Below are 21711 nucleotides of genomic sequence, written 5' to 3'. Positions count from 1 at the left end.
TAAAAGTTTGGAGGCCAGCCTTTCTTGAAACATTCAACCTTGCCCCAAACATAAATGTCTTTATGTGATGTTTTTGACAAGGTTTGATTTAGAAAGGAACTTGGAGGTTAATTGATGTGAAGGTTATCTATTCTGTGGCTGTGCAGGAGACACTTGCAACATGCCACATGTCAGTTTGTAGTAGTGTTTGCCAGTTAAAAAAAAATACTGCCTTTCGGTCTTGAAGGGAGAATAGTGATATTTACCAGACAGCTTCAAGGCTCTTCTGACACTCCTGTTGAAAGACTGTAATGGTTTATTTTGCAGTTTATAACTGCTGAAAAGTTGAATGATGCCCTGTGATAGTGCAGTGTTTGGGGCTAAAACTCAAGAGTTTTAGCAGGTGTCATTGCATGTGCTGAAAAAGTCACATTTTTACTGGTGAGGTATTGGGGGGAAATAAGTTGTGCAAGGAAAGAATTTTGTAAGGGTAAGTAAGATGCACTGAAAAGTTACTTCACTTTAAGTTTGGTAATTCTAAATGACTGGAAATACTTTGCTGTATAATTACTAGGAAAGAAAGCAAACATGGGGAAATCAGCCAAGTAATTACTGTTTGAAAGCTGTAACAGTTGTGTTTACTAGAAATCTCATTCGTCAGCAACCTAAAAGGCATGTCTTTCCTTGCTGCAAAGCTGGCTTCTTAACAGAATTCTGGTTCACATGGCCCAGTACAACTCTTAAGTTTTTAGGCCACTGGGCTAAGCTACTGTAGTGTGAATGGTCAGACTGAAATCTTATTTCAGGCAGAAATAATTCAGTGGTGCAGTGGAAAATAATTCAGGTGCCTGGTTAGGCAACTGCAGTTAGTTAGCTAGCCTAGGTGTACAGCATTTCAAAAAATGTAAGTGCCTCTGTGAATAACACTGACAGGAATTGTTTCCAGTAGGAAATGCTAGTAAGGTGGGTATTTCTGGATTCCTGTTGTTTGAGTGGTTTGATTTTACACATTAGGCACCAGGCCTGTGCTTGGAATCCAGAGCAGCATACTCTCTTCCCTAAAAAGAAACCTAGTGGCCACCTTTAAGGAAAATTAGTGGTATATAAGGAAAGTGAAATTGGATTGCAGTAGTGTAACTGTTTGAACCATTGAATGGAATAGGACAAATACTGTTTCTGTTCCTTCCTGTCTCAGTGGTTTCAAGTTCCTCTTTTCTGTTTATCAGAAAAATGTTCTAACCACCAAGCTGAAGAAAGTGTGGGTAAAAGCACCTGTATGTATCCTTTACTGCTGGAGTGCAGGTAACAGTGCAATAGTGTTTTGCCCATGAAATGCATTTGGAGCACTGTGCTGGGTTGACATTGGCTACCAACCAGGTGCCTACTAAGCCATGGTATTACTGCTTTTCCGTCAATAGGGTGGGGGAAAAATGACGAAAGCTTGTCGGCTGAGATGAAGACAAGGAGCTCACTCACCAGCTACTGTCATGGGCAAAACAGAACCCAATTTGGGGAAATAAATTAATTTCAAATTAAATAGGGTAGGATAATGAGAAATAAGAAAAAATCTAAAACCACCTTTCCCTCACCCTTCTTTATTTCCAGGCTCAACTTTACTCCCAGCCCTTCTTTCTGTCCCCTGCCAAGCAGTGCAGGGAGATGGAGAACGAGGACTATGGTCAGTTCATAATTCTTCTGTTTCTGCTACTCCTTCTTCTTCATGCTCTTCCCCTGCTCCAGCATGGGGTCCCTTCCATGGGAGACAGTCCTTCATGAACTGCTCCAGTGTGAGTCCTTTCTACAGACTGCAGTTCTTTAGAATGAAATAGAGTATTTCAATTGGAGAGGACCTACAACAATCATCTAGTCCAACTGATTGACATTCAGGGCTGACCAAAAGTGACAGCATGTTATTAAGGGCTTTGTCTATATGCCTCTCAAACGCTGACAGGCTTGGGGCATTGACCACCTCTTCAGGAAGCCTGTTCCAGGCCACCCTCTTAGTAAGGAAATGCTTCCTAATGTCAAGCCTGAACCTCCAATGATGTGGCTTTAAACAATTCCCTGTTGTCTTATCACTGGGTCCCAGGGAGAAGAGATAGCACCAGCACCTCCCTCTGCACTACCCAGGTCACAAGAATGGTAATCTCGCACAATACCACTACAAGCAGTTCTTGACAAACTACTCCAGCATAGGGTCCCTTCCACGGGGTGCAGTCCTTCAGGAAGAGACTGCTCCAGTGTGGGTCCTCTGTGGGGTCACAGGTCCTGCCAGAAAACTTGCTCCTGCATGGGGTCCTCAGCACAGGCCACAGCTCCTGCTGGGAACTCCAGTGTGAGCTTTCCACAGGCTGCAGCTTCCTTCAGGCCACATTCACCTGCTCTGGCATGGAGTCATCTGGGCTGCAGAGTGGCTGTCTGCTGCACTGGACCTCCATGGGCTGCAGGGGGACAACCTGCTTCACCATGATCTCCGCAGGCTGCTTGGGAATCTAGTGCTTGGAGCGCTTCCTCCCCCTTCTTCTTCACTGAGCTTGGCATCTGCAGGTTTGTTTCTCGTAACATTTTCTCACATCTTTTTCTCAGCTGCTGTGCAGTGTTTTTTATTCTTTATTAAATACGTTATCAGAAAGGCACCACCCACATCACTGATGGGCTCAGTTCTGGGCAGCAGCAGTTTCATCTTTGAGCCAGCTGAAACTGGCGCTGTCCAACCTGGGGGCAGCTTCTGGTGTCTTCTCATAGAAGCCACCCTTGCAGTCTCCCCTGCTACCAAAACCTTGCCATGTAAACTCAATACAAGCAGTTGCCTGGCAAGGAAGACTCACAGCTCCCCTTCATTCTTCAGAATGTTTCTTCAGGTCTTAGTAGTGAAACTGAAAGGTGAGTAGTCTGTTTTGGAATGGGAGGTGGTACAATTTTTCTGGTGGAGTAATGCATGAAGTACTACATCGTATTGCTTTTAGAACACTGTACAAAATATTTGCAGTGTTCTTGCAAACAGAAAGAACTTTGCATGTTCCCATTTGTTATTTGTCATAGATTATGGCCTTCATTTGACAGTCTGAGAGCTGTGTTTGGCTTGTATGCACAACCAAGTGGCTGGCTAAAAGCCTCAAATAAAGGCTGTTCATCTTCTCTTTTGGGAGGTTTTTGACAGATTTTGGAGACTCCTGCCCCATTGCCTGTAATGGAGGAGATTGGGACTAGCAGGTAGAGGTAGTAGTGGTGACACATTGGACGGGGAGTCTAGACAGGATGAGAAGGCGCAGGATTCTTGGTATGGAGCAAGGAAAGTAGTCAAGGTGTGACCACCCCTGTGCTGGGGTGCAGTGGAGCAAGTTACGGTGGAGTCCTGGGAGAGTCTGCAAGTTGCAGGCAGGGTGCAGCGTCCTGGTTGGAGTGCATAAAGTCAGCTGCTTTTGAATAGAATAGAGAGAGATAATAGGATTGTTTATATTTAATGAATACCTGTGTGGGTGCCTACCACGTTTTGTCCATGCCATGCTGCCTGCCAGTGGAGAGGGGAATGTACAATGGTCTGCCCTCCCTTCTAATACTTTGCAGATTGCCTGTTGATTTAGGTGGGGGAAAGCAGGCTAATCTGTGAAAGTACTAACAGAATGAAAAAGAAATTTTGGAAAAGCTTGTCTTGATGTGTGGATTACATATGACGGGGGAATATGTTAGTGTATTGTGAAATGTAGAGCTTGATGTTAGTTTAATGCAAGATTGTAGCAAGTGATTTAGTTCAGTGTAATGTAACCTTTATAATTGCATCTTTTTCCTTTGCTACCTTTTAACCTGTTTCTTGTCTGTTGTACATCAGTACAATCCCTTGTGTTGTGTTACTCGGCAGATACGAGTTGTAGAAGATGGCAATAAACTTCTTAAGGCTGTTGAAGTGTGTATTCAAGTGATGAGAGCCAAAGGCTTTTCTCAGTTTCATGTTTCTTAATCAGCCTATTACACCACTAGACCTTGTAAATTCCAGTAATTATTGGAAACCTTTATATCCCTTTGCATTTTCTGTGATTGGTTGGGTTTGGTTTTTCTTTTTGTTACTTTGCACAAAGTAGTATCAGGCTAAAACTGTAACATCCTTTGTGGTTCGGGGATACTGGGGTAGAGCTGCTTTACATCTTTTCTTTAGATGTAACATATCTCAGTAATGGGCTGACAGCTGCTACTCGCCACCTCACAGCATGTGTGGTAGAACAGAACAATGTGTGTAAATATTTATGTTTTCTATTACTGTGTGACACAGCAGACATCGAATATTTAAGTAAATTGGAGAAGATATGTATCTTTTGCTGTGTAAGGTACAGTAATAAACAAGACACGTATGATTTGCTCATGGTGGTGTACTCCGCAGCTTCTGGTCTTGACATCCTTTCCATCTTTTTTTCTCTTGTGCCTGTCCTGTTTCCTTTCTCTTCCTGGTCATCTGTCACACTTGAGGAGATGCTGTTCTTGAGCATAGGTTTTGTTAGTCGTTCTGGAGCCTCACATTTAAATCTGAAGTATTACCAGGTTTCTTTGAATCATTTGTAGAAATATGTCACACATCCATAGAAGTACTCAGCATTGCAGTCACTGCTGTCACCTCTCGCAGAGTTCAAACTCTGCTGATTTTTTCTTCTCGTCTCCCCTCTGCCTCCCCCTTGCCCCTCGCCATACTTTCTGCTCCACCAGCAACCCAACAAATTGGCTCTTTACTGATTTGTTACACCATACATCATACTGCAGAACTGGAATTTTAAAAACTGGCAAAATGCCTCGGGAAGATTGAAGCAAACATTTGTTCAGTGTAGTGTTAACGAAATGTTAGGTATAGCAGTTCTAGCAGGAAGATGTTGAAAGCTTTCTGTCATCTCACTGAGACTACCTGAAAAACTGCTGTTGAAGTCATGTGAGTTTTAAATACTTAATTTGAATTGGAGGAAGCTGGTAATGGACATAGTTTGAATATGCCTACACCAGTAAGAGTGGAAGCTTTAAAAGGAGCCATACAGGGGGAGGGTGCAGGGGAATGGGCTGTTTTATTGCTGTTGTGTATATATATATTTACAGAATCATGTAACAGATGAGGACCACTTATGCTTCATGTACAGTTACATGTTTGTTAAATTTCACAATGTAAATGTCACAAAGTATTTTGCAGTTGTTTTATTATAATGGCATTTCCAAAAGGTGTTTTCCTTAGTGATTTGTGGTTCAGAGATGTTTTATAGCTATTTAATGTATGATGTGTTGGGGTTTTTTCTTGAGATAATAGATGAGAAGCATTTTTTACTCTAGTTTTGTTCCATTCATTTCCATCAGAGTGCAGTAGAGGCAGTGTGTATTTCTGATAGCTGTAGCAACACAGAAGAAAAGCTGGTGAAATGCTTGTTCATATATAGGAGTTGTATATGGTTTTATTAGTATTTGGAACGTGGCTGTTAGAACTTCGAGCCCCTTTCACATGACTGTTCAGACCACTGCTGATGAACAGATCACCACTCTTGAGCTGATAAGTTGCTGACAGTTACTGGAATACTAATCTTTATGGTCTGAGTGAATATGGGAAACACCAGGGCTGGATTGCTGAGCTGCTGAAACACGTGCAATGGGGACAGGAATACTTTGTGGGGTATCTGTTAACACTTACTGAAGACTATGTTTTTACTTACTCTTTTGGAGTATACTTGTGGAAGTAGAGAAATGTTCTGTTAGGAGAAAAGTCTGTAGTGCACTGCTGGAGTAAACACTGGAATTGTCGTGCTTAGCATGCTACCAAAATCTGTGATTCAAATACAGCCCTATTGGTACGTTAATGTTAAGTTAGTCTGTGTGTTATTTTAAGTATTTAGAATGTTATTTTGTATACCTTCCACTAGTAAGTGATAATAATACCAGTTAAACTTAAGGATTTTTACTTCTTCTTTACAGTATGCGATTTTAGTGCCATCTAACTTGTTAAGGAAAAACTGAGATGAGTTTATTTTAAGTTGAGAATGTAAAATTAGCAGATTTACTGTTTTCTTTAAACATTTTTTTTTCCTCTTTTTTGGCCAAGAATTGTCATGTCGTGGTCATGAATAGGAAGTTTTGGGACAGGTGGAACTGGTAATAGAAACATTTGGTTGGAAGTCCTTTTAAGAAACATAGTTAGTTAAATTGTGTTTTTCAAAATCAGTGGAGGGTTTTTTATCTGTATGCTGTAAAACAGAAGCCTTGTGTAACAGCTGAGGCTGGAAGGGAACATAGTCTAATTAGTTTTACCTGGAAAGGTCATTGCACGGAAGGGGATTGTTGCCTGGATGTTCTTTTTGGAAATGGGTCAGTGTGTACTCCAACATGGAACTTTGGGGTTTGGCTTGCTTACACTGCGGTCTTGCATGGTTGAGGCATGCATGTAATCTTCTAATCTTCACTGTCTGATGAGGCTTATGCTTATGCACTAAGTACAAGAGGATCACACGTAGAGCATTTTGGGCCCTGTATTGCTGCTGCTGCTCACTTCTTAATACAAAAAAATGGCACTGGGAAAACTCCTGCCTGCTTCAGGGGCAGCAAGATGGAATTGTGCACAGGGCACCATGTGTTAGAGGTTTCCTCCCTTAGTTTTGACAGTACTTCTGGGACAGAAAGGCGGCTCTATCTTCTGTCTCTGCCAGTTATTATTTCTCCTTGGTGTGCAGCTTGAGAACCACATTTTTATGCAAGCATGAACTTACTGGGTGTTCTAGGAGACTTCTGTAAGTTGTTCACTGTAGTTGCAGTCACTTACTCTTGTATTTCTCTTTCCATGTCTCTTGGACTCTTTTTATTGCACTCACCACAAGAAAGGGATTCCTCAATTTTTACAGTAGCCAAACCATTTGAAGGGGAAGGAATTTTAATTCCCACCTCTGAAAGCATTTATTCTAAAAAATACATAATTTATTCATTATATCCTGACTCAAATTTGTGCTAATGACAGTAGTTAAGAGCATCTGCGGTCTGGAAGATAAGCTGGTGGTAATCATCAGCAGTCAGAATGCCAATTTATATGCAGTTCAGTGAGTCTATGCAGTAGTTTACAAGCCTGAAAACTGCCAGTGTCTTCTCTTGGTCCTGTGTCTTTGGTGTTACTTTAACAAACTATCTGAAAACTGGGGCTCATGTTTTCATGTGGCTCATGAAATGACGCCAGTAGCATGGTGTCACAATCTTAATAATTCATCCATCATCAGATGGGTGAACAAAGTAATAAATCTTGCAGAAAATAATATGTTAACTTGAAGCAGACTATGTGACTGTTGAGTCTGTTTTCCACAAGCGAAGCTCCACTTGACAGGTCAGGTTGCCACCAGTATTGTCAATGCTGTCCAGATTCTTGAGTTAGAAATGTAGAAAAACACTGAGGTAGGCTTGTTAGGGAATCAAACCTTGTCAGGTTGTATCTTTGTGTCATTTGTAGATAAAATATGTTGTGCTTTTCATTCAGCCTTTATTTGTATGGTTTCTACTTGCTTTGAGAAGAAACCACTCTGGATTAGAGAGACCTCATGAAATCATGAAATAACTAGTTGGTAATTGCACACAAACTTCACAACTGCTGCTGCTGTCACAAAGTTCACTACGGGAATAGATACGGGAAAGCAAGCTCAAAAAAACGCTTTGGATGACTTCCAGCTTATCTGCTTCAAGCGATTGCTTTTCCTTCTTTATGGGAAAACCTTAGGTTTTAAAAAGCTGTTAAGACACTTGTTTCCAGTTTACAGAATTTGGGTGGTAGGAGGGGAAGCTGATGCAAGAGGAACTGTTAAAACTTCATTTTCATGCTTTACATGGTTTTGGGGCTCTTTTTTTGGTTTTGATACCATTTCAAAATTCTTTATTAGTTGCCAGTATATGTGGGCAATAACCTGCCTTTCTGGAACTTGGTAGAAATAGGATTTGAAAAGCTCACTTTCTTAACCCTGTAATAAACAGGATTGATTTATCTCAATGCCTCATTTCTAACTCTCACGAGAGCAAGATAAATCAGGTGTTTGAATTTCATTTTGTTCTTGTTGCTTGAAGAATAAATGGCTACAGTTTCACATTCTAAAGGAAAGTAATTTTCTATTGGAATTGAAGATGAATGCATACATAACAAGTAAGTTTAAGAAAATAACCTTTTTAATCTTCTGCTGTCACTCCAGGATCCATATGTGTCTGTTGTTCAGACATCAGCTTCAGCTTCTGGATCTGAACAGCTGTATTATTTACACACACTTAACCTATTGCTCTCTGACGGCAGATTCTTTCTGGGTAACTTTTGCTCTGTTTACCATCCTCTTTCACAGGAAGCTGAATGGTTGATCACAATTGGGAATTTATTATTGCTTCACTTTGTTCATAGAGCAACCAAAGTAATTTTCACAGATACTTAAAAACAAATTTAAGTTCTGCTGAGACATCATTGTTGAATGGCATTTACGTAATGATCTGACTAATAAACAACCTAACCTAAACTGTTTGATCAGATGAGCTTCTATAACAACTGCTTATTCATTTTCTAAGTAGTAGTAATAGATTATAATTAATGGTAAAAAGCCATGTACAACTTCAGAGCAAGAACAGTTATCTACTTAAAACAACAGAACACTCAGTCTCTGTTTCCATATTCAAGTTGTTTGGCCAAGATTCTATTTTCACGTGACTGGTTAAAAGGGTACAGTATGTGTTCACTTCACTGGTACATTAGTGCATAGAAGTACTTTTGACAGAAGCCAGTGCTAGTGTACATCTCTAAATACTAATTTTTCAGTGTGAAAATAAAGCAGTCCTTTCTTGGAAATAAACAAGCAAACATCAAGCTGGCACGTACATTTTGCTTTCACACTGAAGATTCGCTCAGTTTTTGAAAGAATATGTTTCTGTTTAAGATTGATCCTAATGGAGGCTTTGTAGTTTCCAGCAGTGTTTTGTCTCTTTGCTGTTGCCATTTGATCAGGAAGCTTTTTGGGAAAATCCCTGATGACAGGGATGGTGAGTTAATTATTGCAAATATTGGAGAAGATTTATGTTGATTTATTTTTATATAAAAGATATGCTCCGAACGTTGCCTTCTTAAATTTATAGGAAAGAAGTGCATTTAACAGTTTTTACTTTTGGGGGTCATATTGTCTGTTTGTAAAATGTCTGCGTCAGTAGTTTGAAAATATCTTGAAATTATTCCCCCTGCTCGTAAACATACATGTAAAATGTAGACTGTATGTAGTGTGCATGGTTTTATTTCCGATGCTTGTCCAGAGGTATGTAAATGTCCAGACACTGTCTAAATGAGAAGGTGTTTTTTTTATGGGCCTTTATCAACTGTATTTTTTCTTTGTTGTTTGTTTGGATATTTCTTTTAGGTTAAAAAGTGTATCATCTCAGGAAGCCTATTGTGGATTTCTTGGAGCAGCAATTCAAACCAATAATGAACAGATGATACCAGTTAAACAGTGCCTGGCAGACAACGTGGTCACAGTGGCAACACCGCACAAGCAACATCAAAGAGCAGGGGACTTTTGTGTTCCCGAGTCAGTGGGAAACATGCCCAGTATCTCAGCTGCCAAAGTGGCTGCAGTTTCTACATAGATCTCTGTAGATCTTGTAACCATGTCTGTTAGTGCAACAGAGAATGATCCTCCTAGATTCTTCGTGGGAGGAGAAGATGGAGAAGGGTTGTTGGACTCGGCCAGATCAGCAGATTATGAGCACTTCTATGACCATGGGGAAGAAGAAGAGGAAGAGTATGATTCTGTATGTACTGTAGGGACATGTGTGTACTATTCTGTATGTTCTGTAGCATTGTTTTACTTTAAAATTATATTAAATCACACAACTGTAATACTGAAATGGTGTTCTGAGTTGGGAAGTCGGTCATATTCAGATAATGATCTGTCAGTTATGTTTGGAAATGCAGCACACTTGAAAAGTAAGTATACCTAGATCTTTGAAGTAGATGTGCTAGACCTTAATAGAGAGTTTCAGAGCAGCTGAGATTCATGTGCCAGCTTTGCAGACTTGACGTGGATTCTGGAATGAACCTGATGCATTAAGTCTTAATTTTATTTATTTGGATAACTAGTACCAAAAAATGAGGTTTTCTTTCTTGTGTGTTGTCTTTTACTTTTTCAGTTTGAACGGACTCAACATTTCTTTTTTTCATCTTAATGTTGCTTTCATTAAGATCTGACATGTTTTCATTCTTCTCTTCGTGTATACACAGTGCATGCTAAATTAATCTGTTATGCCTTGGTTTATTATCCTTGCAGAGTGTTCTGAATGGTATTTTAGCACTGTGCTTAACAAATTTTTAGTTTTAGACATTTTTGGTTTTTTAAAAAAATTAAATTTAAAATAAATTTTAAAAAATTAATTTTTTTAAAACTAAAATTTAGTTTTAGAATTTTAGACAAACTCTTGATTTTAATATGCATAATTAGTCATGTTATCTTTTTAGCTGTGTTTTGCTGTTCTCTTAGTCTGTGACATTTAACTTCAGGGAATAAATTAGATATTCACTGATTGCAAGCATGTCTAAAAAATGGTAATGCAAGGAAGTGTTAATAGAACATTTTACCATTAAATGCAACTTGGAAATGCAGAGTAGTGGTGCAAAATCAGCAGCTCAGCTCAATTCAGTCAGTGTGTTTTAGCAAAGGAAGGTAATTGGCTCAGTTTTAAAAGAACAGCAAGTTGAAATAAAGGATTGTTCTGGGGTTTTTTTGTTTGTTTCTTTTTAAATGGAGTAGGAGGTTGGCTGTGGCACTTAGGAATACCATTGGGGGAAAGAGTTTTTAAAGGCTTATAACATGGAAGGCAATACAGAGTATACAGAAGAAAAATGAAACTGTCTATGCACAAAATAACTCAGAAATCTAGAATAGTGTTTTCTGGTTAATTAGTTCGCCTTTTCATAATTCAGTTGTGTTGGAAGAAGGGTTCGCCGGAGTCAAGAAGATGCTCAATATGAGTTATGCATCTTGCTCCACTTTATTAGTTTCTAACACTACTTATATAGAACCGATACACATGCATATTCGTAAAGCAGAAATATAATTGGTTAGTAGTCTCTAAACGCGCACGGTTCTCACACCCCTAATTATCATGACTAAAATAAGCATTCTATCCATGTAGCTAATTGTGTTGCTGTGCTTCAGCCTTGTAGTTTGTTACTCCCTATTTTCCTATACCAGTCCCCATCTTTCTTGGCCCTGCACCTGCTGTCCCAGCAGCTGTAGCTTGTTACAGCCACGGCCTGTTGGCACAACATAATTACTTGGTCTCAGGATTCAAGAATAGCTCAAGGCTGCCTTTCTTGTTAACTTCAGCACAGCAACTTCAGTACAATTCTGATTACAGGCCTGTTCTAATACCAGGCCTGTTCTAATACCAGGCCTGGATTGTGCAGATCTTCAGAGATTCTAAGGCCACGCTTCTGCAGCCATTCTTCTACACAGTTGTAATATTAGGTAATAAGATGAGAAGCCTTGTGACTACTGAGTAGATGTAGGAAAATTAAATAGATTAAAAATTAATTGCTGGTTAATTTCAGAGTAAGCTGCAAGAATTATTTCATTCAGATTTCACATTTCTGATTTAGGTTTTGATCCTGTGTATTATTCCTGATGCAATACTCATAAAAATTAGTGTAGAGCTATTAAATAGTTTAATTTTTTGAGGCATTTTTATCAGGCTGCAGTGTGGTGTGCTGTCACGCTGCATTTTGTTACCTCCTAGCAATTTACTAAATTAAAGGTAGCATGTGAGTTTTACCAGAAAACAGTCTGCTCTACTATTGGGCTGCTAAAACCCTGTTGTGTTCTGAGAAAATGTAAAAATAATAATTGTTTTTTTCTCACCCTCTTCAGCCACCAGAAAGACAAATCGCAGTTGGGATTTGTTCAATGGCGAAGAAATCTAAGTCCAAACCAATGAAAGAAATTCTTGAACGCCTCTCCATGTTTAAGTACATTACTGTGGTAATATTTGAAGAGGATGTTATTTTGAATGAGCCAGTAGAAAACTGGCCTTTATGTGACTGTCTCATTTCTTTTCATTCTAAAGGTACATCTTCCAATAATAACATAAGTATTTTTGACATCTGAATACTTTAACCAGTTCGAGGATCTTTTTATTTTTTTGTCTTGTAGTTTTATTAGATTTTCCTAGGAAGAGGTTCATTTGTCTTGTTTAATATAATACAACTAACTTTTAAAATAAAATTTTTAAATGATACTGTTTTTATTGCCTGAGAAAGTCCTGTCTGACATAGTGTTTAAAATAGCTATTCCATTGGTAAATATTTGTGGAGCTAGGGAAAATGGTGACTAACACTTTTGGTCCAATAACTGTGAAGGCATGCTACTTTCTCAGTGGGAGTGTTGGGTCCCTGGCCACTGTCGTGTATCTCTGCTAACATCTAGGTTTCTTTGTGGGGTTGGGCAGCGAACCAAAGAGGAGTAGGCTGAAGTTAAAAATCGTGTTTTGGGACAGAGGCAATAAAAGCCTTAATTCTAGCCCTACGGAAATGGAGGGCATGTGGAGTGAGGAGAAGAGAACTGGAGACAGGACCACTATTTTTGGCAGCCCATACTGAAATTAGGCTGCACTTTCATGGTGGTCTTAAGTTGATGTTATGTGTCTATAGTTGACAGAGCATCTTCCCACTTAAGTCACATCTCCGGTTATACTCTAAAGCTTGAATATGAGGGTTCCAGGCTATTTACTGGTGGTGTGTCTTGTAGTTTTAATTTACTTGCCTTAAATATTTTAGGATTTCCACTGGACAAAGCAGTTGCCTATGCAAAACTCAGGAATCCATTCATAATCAATGACTTGAATATGCAGTATCACATACAAGATAGGTAAGTAACACAAATTACCTGCAAACAGCAAATTACTTTCAAGTCGGTGACATGAGAATCTGTTGTTATTGCATATCAATAGTTCCAGTGTATTGTACAGTAGTATAAATAAAATTGCAGTGAATGCTGTGTTTTATTAATGTATGCATAGTTTTGTGGGATGTGCCTGTAGCTGTGTTTTTTTCTTTTACTGCTTTTATATCGATACATCTGAACATTTACCAAGGTAGAAATTTGGTGATACATTTGTCTAAAGCATAACAAATAAAAGAGTTTGAACTCTGAAAAGAGGTATAGCATAGGTATGTATAGCAACTGTACAACATCCTATAATTGTGAATTCATATGACTTATTAAAGGTCTTTTTTCTGTCAAGTGGATACTTAACAGAAATTGGTATTCAAAGATCATGTGGTTATTCAAAGTGAATTTTCTTTTGGAGCTGCAATCATGCATAACAAATTAAAAAAACAGTAATGAGCAAAAATAAGCATTGGAGCCTTCTGAACAGTGAGCAGACTTGCTCTTTTAGATGCCTTCACTTTTTCAACTCTTCATGTTAATAATCTCCTTTAACAAGAGTATTGTTCTATGTAAATTGCTGTTGCACTGCCAGAGTGGTAAGGACAGGAGTGGCATAGCAAATTACGTTTTTATTGATCTTGATGAGATCACTGTAAAGGTACAGCTGTGTCAGTGACCTTAAAAGCACGGTATTTATAGAGTATTATATGTGTAGTCTTATCCTGTGTAACTGGGGGGGGGGGGGGCGGGGGAGCAACATTTGTATGTATTTTTCTTCTCCCTTACTCATGGACTGTAAAATACAAATATTGGCAGGATTTGCTGTCTTACTGTGCAACTTCTGTTCTCTTCTTCTAGGAGAGAAGTATATGGCATTCTTAAAGCTGAAGGCATTTTACTTCCTCGCTATGCAGTTCTGAACCGTGATCCAAACAATCCCCAGGGTAAAAACTGTTAACTAAAATATCAACCATTACCATTGCTTTGTTCTCCAATGGAGAATACTACATACATAGTGGAAAGCTAATTTTCACTTGCTAGACAATTAATTCTTTTCTGCAGAGGTTGATTTCTCCTCCAGTATTTAAATTATTGTTGTGGGTTAACCCCTACTGGCTGTGGGGACAGTATGTGAAACAGAAAAGACTGTTGAGGCTTGTAAGCACTGCTGAGCAACAACTAAAACATAAAGACTGGTTTGGTCACAAACTCAAAACATAACGGCATACCAGCTGCTGTGAAGAAAACTTAATTCCATCCCAGCCATTGGCAGTACAGTATGCATCTGAAAAGCATGATTCTGAAGCCTGGGGTCACAATTATCTTACCACCATCACAGACCAACTAGAGTATAAGGGCCTCCAAACTCAAAACTGTGATTCTAATATGTCGCTGAGGAGAGCAGCATTGATGATGTTACATTACCAACAATGATTAGTAATTTTGCTTAGGAAAGTAATATTGACAGAAACAAGTCAGGCTATTGAATACTTTCCTTTCTAAATACAAGCAACCAGGTAAGGGAAATCTAGTTTGGACAGATCTGCAGATGATATACTCTGAATATAAACTGGAATTAATTTTTCCTATATCTCATAACAAACTTAACAGCTTTTTCTACTGAAGTGGAAACTTAGAGCAACAGTGGGAGATTGCAATGACACAGGACAGGTCAAGACACAAGAGTAAGAGAGAAAGAAAACTGAAGTATTACTGTGGTGTAGGGAGGTAGGGAATTTTAGATTAGTATGTCTACAGCTAAAGCCACAGCCCTAGATGACTGGTGTGATTTAACCCCAGCTGGCAACTAAGTACCATATAGGTAGGGGGAAAAGGACTCATTTATGCTAAAAAAGTCAAATTAAAGCAGCCGCATGCTGCCAACCAGTTGTGAAGAGATTCCAAATTCCAGAGGACCTGTGCCCAGTCCATCAATGACACAGTATGAGACAGTTCTCAGCCTGCTGTCGTTGCAGAGTATTAGTGCATCTGAGACCACACCATGTTCGCTCTCCATGAATGGCATTGAAGAGTGAGTCAAACAGCTCTAGCCCCATCTTCAAAACATTTCAAAAAGAATACACACATGCAAGTTTATGCTTCTGTAGGAGATGGTGTGCTGTCTGACACTGAGGGAATCAACAGAAATCTTGGAACATAAGATTAAAATTAACATAATACAGACTTGCTACAGCAGACATGTTTAGCACATGACCATCGATTCTTCAGGCAGTCAGTAACAAATCACTGAACCAAAACTGTGATATAATTTTTTACTTCATCCTATAAAATTGCCTCAAATTTCTAATAATTTCATTCCATGAATAAATTATTACATTTCTGTTGTTCACACTGTTTCTTCAGAATGCAACTTGATTGAAGGAGAAGATCATGTGGAAGTGAATGGAGAAATCTTCCAAAAGCCTTTTGTAGAAAAGCCAGTTAGTGCTGAGGACCACAATGTTTACATTTATTATCCAACATCTGCTGGGGGTGGAAGCCAGAGGCTCTTTCGAAAGGTGAGGGTATCATACTAAAGCTGTTGAAGCAATTGTAGATGTCTAACAGAACTGTGGAGCAATTCTGTCCTATCCATATGTTAGCAGGGACCTTTTTTGTCATGTCCTCCTTGTGTAGGAGTAGTGGCAGATCAGAGAAAGTAATTTCAGGAAAACATGTAGATTGGATGAAGACCCTTGTTCTTTGCAGTGGGTTGTCAGCCCACTGCAGATTCTTATAGGTAAAAGAAGCATACACTATCATAGCACTTTTAGAATCTTAAACTTTTGGGAATCATCAAAACCTGCTTGCTTCATTTTGTACAGGAAGTGTTTTCTCAGTAGGTGCATTGTTTTAAGGAGTTTTAAAGTTTCTCAGGCAGTAGCCTATGAATTTATTAATAGAAAAATATTCATTTCAGATTGGCAGCAGAAGCAGTGTTTATTCTCCTGAAAGCAGTGTGAGAAAAACAGGCTCCTATATTTATGAGGAATTCATGCCTACAGATGGCACTGATGTGAAGGTATGACAATAGCACATGCTTATTTATATTTAGAACTATCAAGTGCTCCAAGAACTTGTCAGTTTTAAAGATGAAAGTATATCTTTGTGTCAAATGAAGTTTTGATATAGTTCATAAGTAAAGAACATAATTCTTATTCTAGTGAAATACAGAACTTGTAGAGCAGCTTTGCTTATGTTGTTAGAATCAAGTATTATTACTCAACACATTTTCTTCCTTTTTGTATTGTGTTAGTGCCAGAACAGCATATACATTCCTGTGTAAACAGATGCTGCCTAGATACTTTGTCTGAAGGTTACAAAGAAATCTGTAATTGAAATAGATTTTACCAACTATCCTAGTATTCTAATTAATATACAAAAGTTACTTACTAAAATGATATGAAGTTGCAGAAAATAATACAATGACTTTATCTGTAATTATTTTCACTCTTGTTCATTTATTATCCTAACAGATGTAATGATCAGGTGTCATAAAAGAATGCTAAAACAACATTAACAAAATAAGTATTAAGCCAGCCCCTTATGGAGATTGCTTTCTTTCCCTTTGTGTTAGTTCTGGCTATTTTAAGCCCATCACAAAACATGTAAAGTAAATGTTTTACAAGTGGCCTGAGGATCACTGTTTTTAGACAAAAAGCAGAGGTTTAGAGCATGTGAGATCTAATCCAGTGTTAGGCCAAAGAGCCCTTTTATCAGTTGCAATCAGTTTCTTCCACTTGGTCATACGTGAGAGCTATGGTCATTTTATGTTCTTAGACAAATTCCCCATTCTTTAAGTTGCTATGTTTTCATGAGCTATACTCCTCAGATGGTTATACTGTGCCATACTTTGCAATAGGTTGACAGACGTCTCTGTAAGACTTTTACATCCCGTTTGCAAAAAGAGAAGTGTCTTGCAAACTGAAGAGATTGAAATTACTTGCGTGGTGGGGACTGTTTTGACTACTTGTAGTGCGTATCAGGCAGCAGCAGTGGACTTCTAACACCCTAAATAAACAATGGATTTTCTGCAAGTAACAAGATTGTGACCTTTATATTAGGCAGCTTATCCCAACTCACCCTATTGCCTGAATTGTCTAAATTGGATAGCTGAATGGCTTTTTATCACAGCTTAAGAGTTTTCTTTTTAATTAAAGTGGCAGTAGCCCATCTTTGTGAGCTGCTGACAAGTCTCCTGTAGCATATGCCCCAGTCCTTTCAGTAACTGTGGCAGAGTAGATTGCACAATCATTCTCTCAAGCCCTGGCCTTGTCATGCTAAAACTGGGCAGATCTTTACTTTGTTTAGTCTTGCCTAAAATATGAAAATATTTTTTAGTAAAGAGAACCACTTAGCCCTGCAGCCAGATTTCATAATCAGGTAAGCTGAAATGATTATTGAATTAAACTTCTCATCAAGTTCTGCAGATGTTTTGGAGAGGAAAACATTATTCTTTACCTCTTTATCACCATAATTTTTATTCATCACGTTTTATAATTATTCTTTTTCTTTACCTGTGGTCCAGCTATTCCTCGTCTTGCTTTATCCTAGGTTGTCAGTAAATGATGAGTGTTCTGAGAATGCAGAGAATGGCATTGAGGAAGGTACTTCAGAGTAATCTTTTCAATGATGAAAGCAGCTAGTATCTTTTGAATTTGTTATAACATTTGAGATAAATTTAGCGAACTGTATGCTTATATGGAATGTAATTTAATTACACTGAATCAAGAGTTCCTGTTCTTCGATAAAGGTGTACACAGTAGGTCCAGACTATGCTCATGCTGAAGCACGGAAGTCTCCAGCATTGGATGGCAAAGTAGAACGAGACAGTGAAGGAAAAGAAGTGAGGTATCCAGTCATCCTGAATGCAAGAGAGAAGTTAATTGCTTGGAAAGTATGCCTTGCCTTTAAAGTAAGCAGATTACTTTCCTATCTGATCAAACGTTTACTGTTAAATAATTGTTTATTACATGAAACTTCTGTAGGGTTTTAACACACAGAGCCAGCAGTGATAAGTGCTGCAGAACTCCTAGGAAGGTGGAATGTTAAACTTCCATATTCACATCTTTTTAATCTAGAAGAATTATTCCTTTAGTGCATTGAAAAGTTCTGAATGGGTAGCTTAAGTTGTGTAAGTTTCCTGAATTCACATGATGCTATTGTGCTTTGCTAGTCCACAGTGTATCTGTTCTGTGCATATGTTCCCACATTTTGTTAATGGTTTCTGAGTTAGCAAAACACAATTTCAGTAGTTAAGTGTTTGTAACTTTTGTTACCTAATAACTATGTTGGGCCCAATTAAATGTTGATTTGGTACTGACTAGGTCCTTATTTGGAGTATCCAATAGTTTCAATTTGTTTTATAGTTTTAAGATTCTTATGTTCAAAACTTCATTCGATCTCTTACCCTCCTTTCACCTGTCTTTTTAAAAGGCTGTTTTCCAGTCTGTCTCATTATCTGTCTGTAACTATGATGGCATTCTGGAGCCTGTAGGATGTGAAATGTCACCCAGCAAAGTGGGCTTTTGAGATCTAAAGAAGTAATTTGATGAAATAACATCTAGTGTTCTGTACTAATAACGTCAATGTTACGTCAGTGTCAAAAACTATACTGTCAAATTTAAATTTAGGAAAAATTATTTTATCGATATTTTGTCATTTCTTGCCTGCCAACATAGTTTAAAAACTATGTGTAGAGGGAGGGAAACCACTGTCAGAAAGGGGAATTTGTAGGCCCACCATTGCTTATGCTGTAAAGCGTGAAGTTCGTGCATGTGTGAACTTGACCTTCAATACTGATACTGCTAGGGATGTGTAGGAAGGGTAAAATCAAGTTGGGGATATAAAATTAAAAATAGGAGGGTGTTTGCATGGCATGAGTGAACCTAACATGGAACTGACAAAGGCACTACATATAAAATCTATCATATTTTTGTCATGTTTTCAGATGAATACCATGTTAAAATATAAAGTTTATTTAGAACAAGCAGTCCTAAGGAAGATGATCAATGACTTGAACTTTTATTCTTAAAAACAGCAAACAGTTTGTGGCTTTGATTTGCTGCGTGCTAATGGACAGTCCTATGTCTGTGATGTGAATGGCTTCAGTTTTGTGAAAAATTCCATGAAATACTATGATGATTGTGCTAAGATACTGGGGTAAGGGTTCACTGATCTTTTTCAGGAATTTTGCCTATTCATTCTGTTGTATGTGACTATATTTTATGTACTAGTTATTTTTGTTATTCCTAAAGTAAGAATTTAAAATGAAGTCTCACATAAAATAAGTCATTAAATTAAATAATAAAGTACTTTAAAACATCCTAAATAAATTACTTATTCCTGAAATCATGCAAAACAACTGAATCTGAGTGTTTTGTGAACACTTAAAGCTAACTGAATAAGTATTTTGAAAGCTGGATTAAATTCTTAAAGGTAGTTGAGATTTTTTTTTCAAGTAGAGAAACGCCACTGGATGGTTATGTTTGCTGCTGTTTAGTATGTGCCCAAATTAATGTGCCTTGTCCTTGATCTGAAGCTGCTGTATACTTGTGCATTTTGTGGAGTTCATACTGATAAATCCAAACGGATGTAATATCAAGGTGTTTTCTGTCACATAATCTTTTCTTTACTGCTGGTAGGAAAAAAAAGTGTAACAAGGGATTGGATAGTGAACTCTATGCCAATGAAATGTTGCCCTCAAAGTAGGCTGATCCCATTTTGGCCAGTTAAACTGGCTTTACAGTAAGATTGCACTGATGAGATACAACATGACTTTCTGCATTATCAAATGGTCTGGGATCTTACTAAACAGAGGAAGAGCTAAGCTGAAATTCTAGGTAACAACTGTAGTCCTGTTGTTTTCGGCCATTTCTTGAGTTAGAGTTACAATTCTCAGATCTGTTTTGATTTCTCCCTTTTCAAATTTCTGTAGCTGCTGAATTCTCTGAAAAAAGTTACCATTTTTTCCTTATGCTTTATTCCTTAAAGTAATATATTGCAGTGTTAAGTAACAGCAAATTTTTTTCAAGCTTTTCAGAAATTAAATTTTGGCTTATTCTACTTTAAGATGCACAGGTTTTTTCCTTCATGTTACATGCTTCTTATGTAGATATTAATCTGAAGTTCAGTATGTTTTGATGACATACCTGGTAAACAGAGCATTAGCAAGGTGAACAACGTTCTGTAGGGGAGGCAGTGTTGTCATTTTGTAGTTATGACCAGAGTCTTTCCAGTGCTCTTTACTCTTTGATGAGAATGGCTTGCTGATTATCAGAGACTTTCAGTTAGGCAATGGAATACAGTGTCTAAATATTTGTATGAACAAGTCTCAGTCATTTTCAAGGAACTTTTTTAGGAATTGGAGTGCAAAACCTGAGGATTCTTACAAATCCAGGGCCGTTAGTATAATGTACCTGTAGAAGTTGTAGTAGGTTTAAATTCTTAAGTCGGGTTTTATTATACAAGTAGAAGAAACATATGTATCTAGAATCTCATGACTACTAGTACTCTAAAACCACATTGATAAAAATGCATGTATCTATTACCTGTTTGGTTTGGGGTTTGTATATATTGTATAAGCTGTGCTTTAAACTTAATGATGTGGGTTTTTTTCTTTTTAACCCCTTTTTAGAAATATCATAATGAGAGAACTTGCTCCCCAGTTTCAGATACCATGGTCGATTCCCCTGGAAGCTGAAGACATCCCTATTGTGCCAACTACCTCTGGAACAATGTAAGAAAATAGTAGCTACACCTGAACTGTGCAAATTTCTAATGTAACTTTTGTGTGAATTTTTTTTCTCTTCACAAGGTGTGCCCACTTTGGCCTATGAGCGCTTGTTTTGTGTGATGAAAACAAGGAAGGAATCACAATTGCTATGCCAGCAATCAGTTTCTGACCCTTAGTCAAGCTGAGTATAGAACAGCAGATTTTCAAGTGTAGCATCTTTTTTGCATAGCTTCCTTCACTGCTAATTATTGTTCCAGCACCAACTTAATATGCACTTCTAATAAACATGCTCTCTCATTTAATGAACCTCAAAATCATTTTAAAAACTACTTAAAATAGATATTCTGTAGTTGCTCAAGTCTTAAAATCAATATTTGTATTTTAAACCTTACATCATTTTCAGTTAACCTTAAATTCTTCCATATCCTTCCATCACTTCTGTAGTTATGTCAGATAACTACGACTTTGTCAATTATCTTGATTTGTGATGGTTTTAATATCAAATAGAACATCCCCATACATAGAATTGTGAAATATAACTATTGAAATTTCAGGATGGAGCTTAGATGTGTTATAGCTGTAATACGCCATGGGGACCGAACACCAAAACAAAAAATGAAAATGGAAGTAAAACATCAGAGGTAAGTAAAATCTTGGTAAAAATCAGTTTATATGCTTTAGAGCAGAGTTCAGTTCGTGGGGATATGCAAGCAATGAATTGAGCAGGAATTGCGTCATACAAGGGTTTTTTTGTTTTCTCTTAAGTCTGACTGATGTTGCAGCTAATTAACAGGACTGTCAAATTACTTATGCAGAATTCCTCTCATCACATGCTATGCCCTGTGAATAGTCCTGCTTGATCTTAATGAAAATGCATTTATTGCTATAGACACCTTTATCCAAAATAATGCAGCAGAGAATTTCTGGTTCACCATTTGACCATGACTTCTGCCTTTCTGTTTATCATAAATGTTCTCGTGTGAGCTGTCAGCTTGCAGAACCCTTCTGTCTTTTACTTTTGTCAAAGTTTGTTGACTCTAAACTTCAGGTAGATACCATATTTATGTTAACATTCATAAAGTGCGTTACATAATTGGCCTG

General features: G+C 37.9%; 1 protein-coding gene across 10 annotated transcripts in view; it reads left to right on the top strand.

The window, feature by feature from the left end:
• The first annotated feature begins 9350 nt into the window (after positions 1–9350).
• PPIP5K2 (diphosphoinositol pentakisphosphate kinase 2) overlaps positions 9351–21711 on the top strand; it is a 42394-nt gene continuing 30033 nt past the window's right edge. For all 10 annotated transcript variants that reach the window (XM_056325676.1, XM_056325675.1, XM_056325674.1 and 7 more), the window contains exons 1-10: positions 9351–9741; positions 11856–12051; positions 12761–12851; positions 13734–13819; positions 15240–15394; positions 15796–15897; positions 17629–17790; positions 18916–19037; positions 20512–20613; positions 21165–21251. In XM_056325676.1, coding sequence (XP_056181651.1) covers positions 9598–9741; positions 11856–12051; positions 12761–12851; positions 13734–13819; positions 15240–15394; positions 15796–15897; positions 17629–17790; positions 18916–19037; positions 20512–20613; positions 21165–21251 — 1247 coding nt within the window. In that variant the 5' untranslated portion in view covers positions 9351–9597. The remainder of the gene's footprint in view (positions 9742–11855; positions 12052–12760; positions 12852–13733; positions 13820–15239; positions 15395–15795; positions 15898–17628; positions 17791–18915; positions 19038–20511; positions 20614–21164; positions 21252–21711) is intronic.

This window comes from Falco biarmicus, chromosome Z, assembly GCF_023638135.1.
Source record: "Falco biarmicus isolate bFalBia1 chromosome Z, bFalBia1.pri, whole genome shotgun sequence".
Classification (NCBI taxonomy): domain Eukaryota; kingdom Metazoa; phylum Chordata; class Aves; order Falconiformes; family Falconidae; genus Falco; species Falco biarmicus.
Note: the sequence above shows the minus strand (reverse complement) of the source record. Positions and strands in the feature narration are given on the sequence as shown.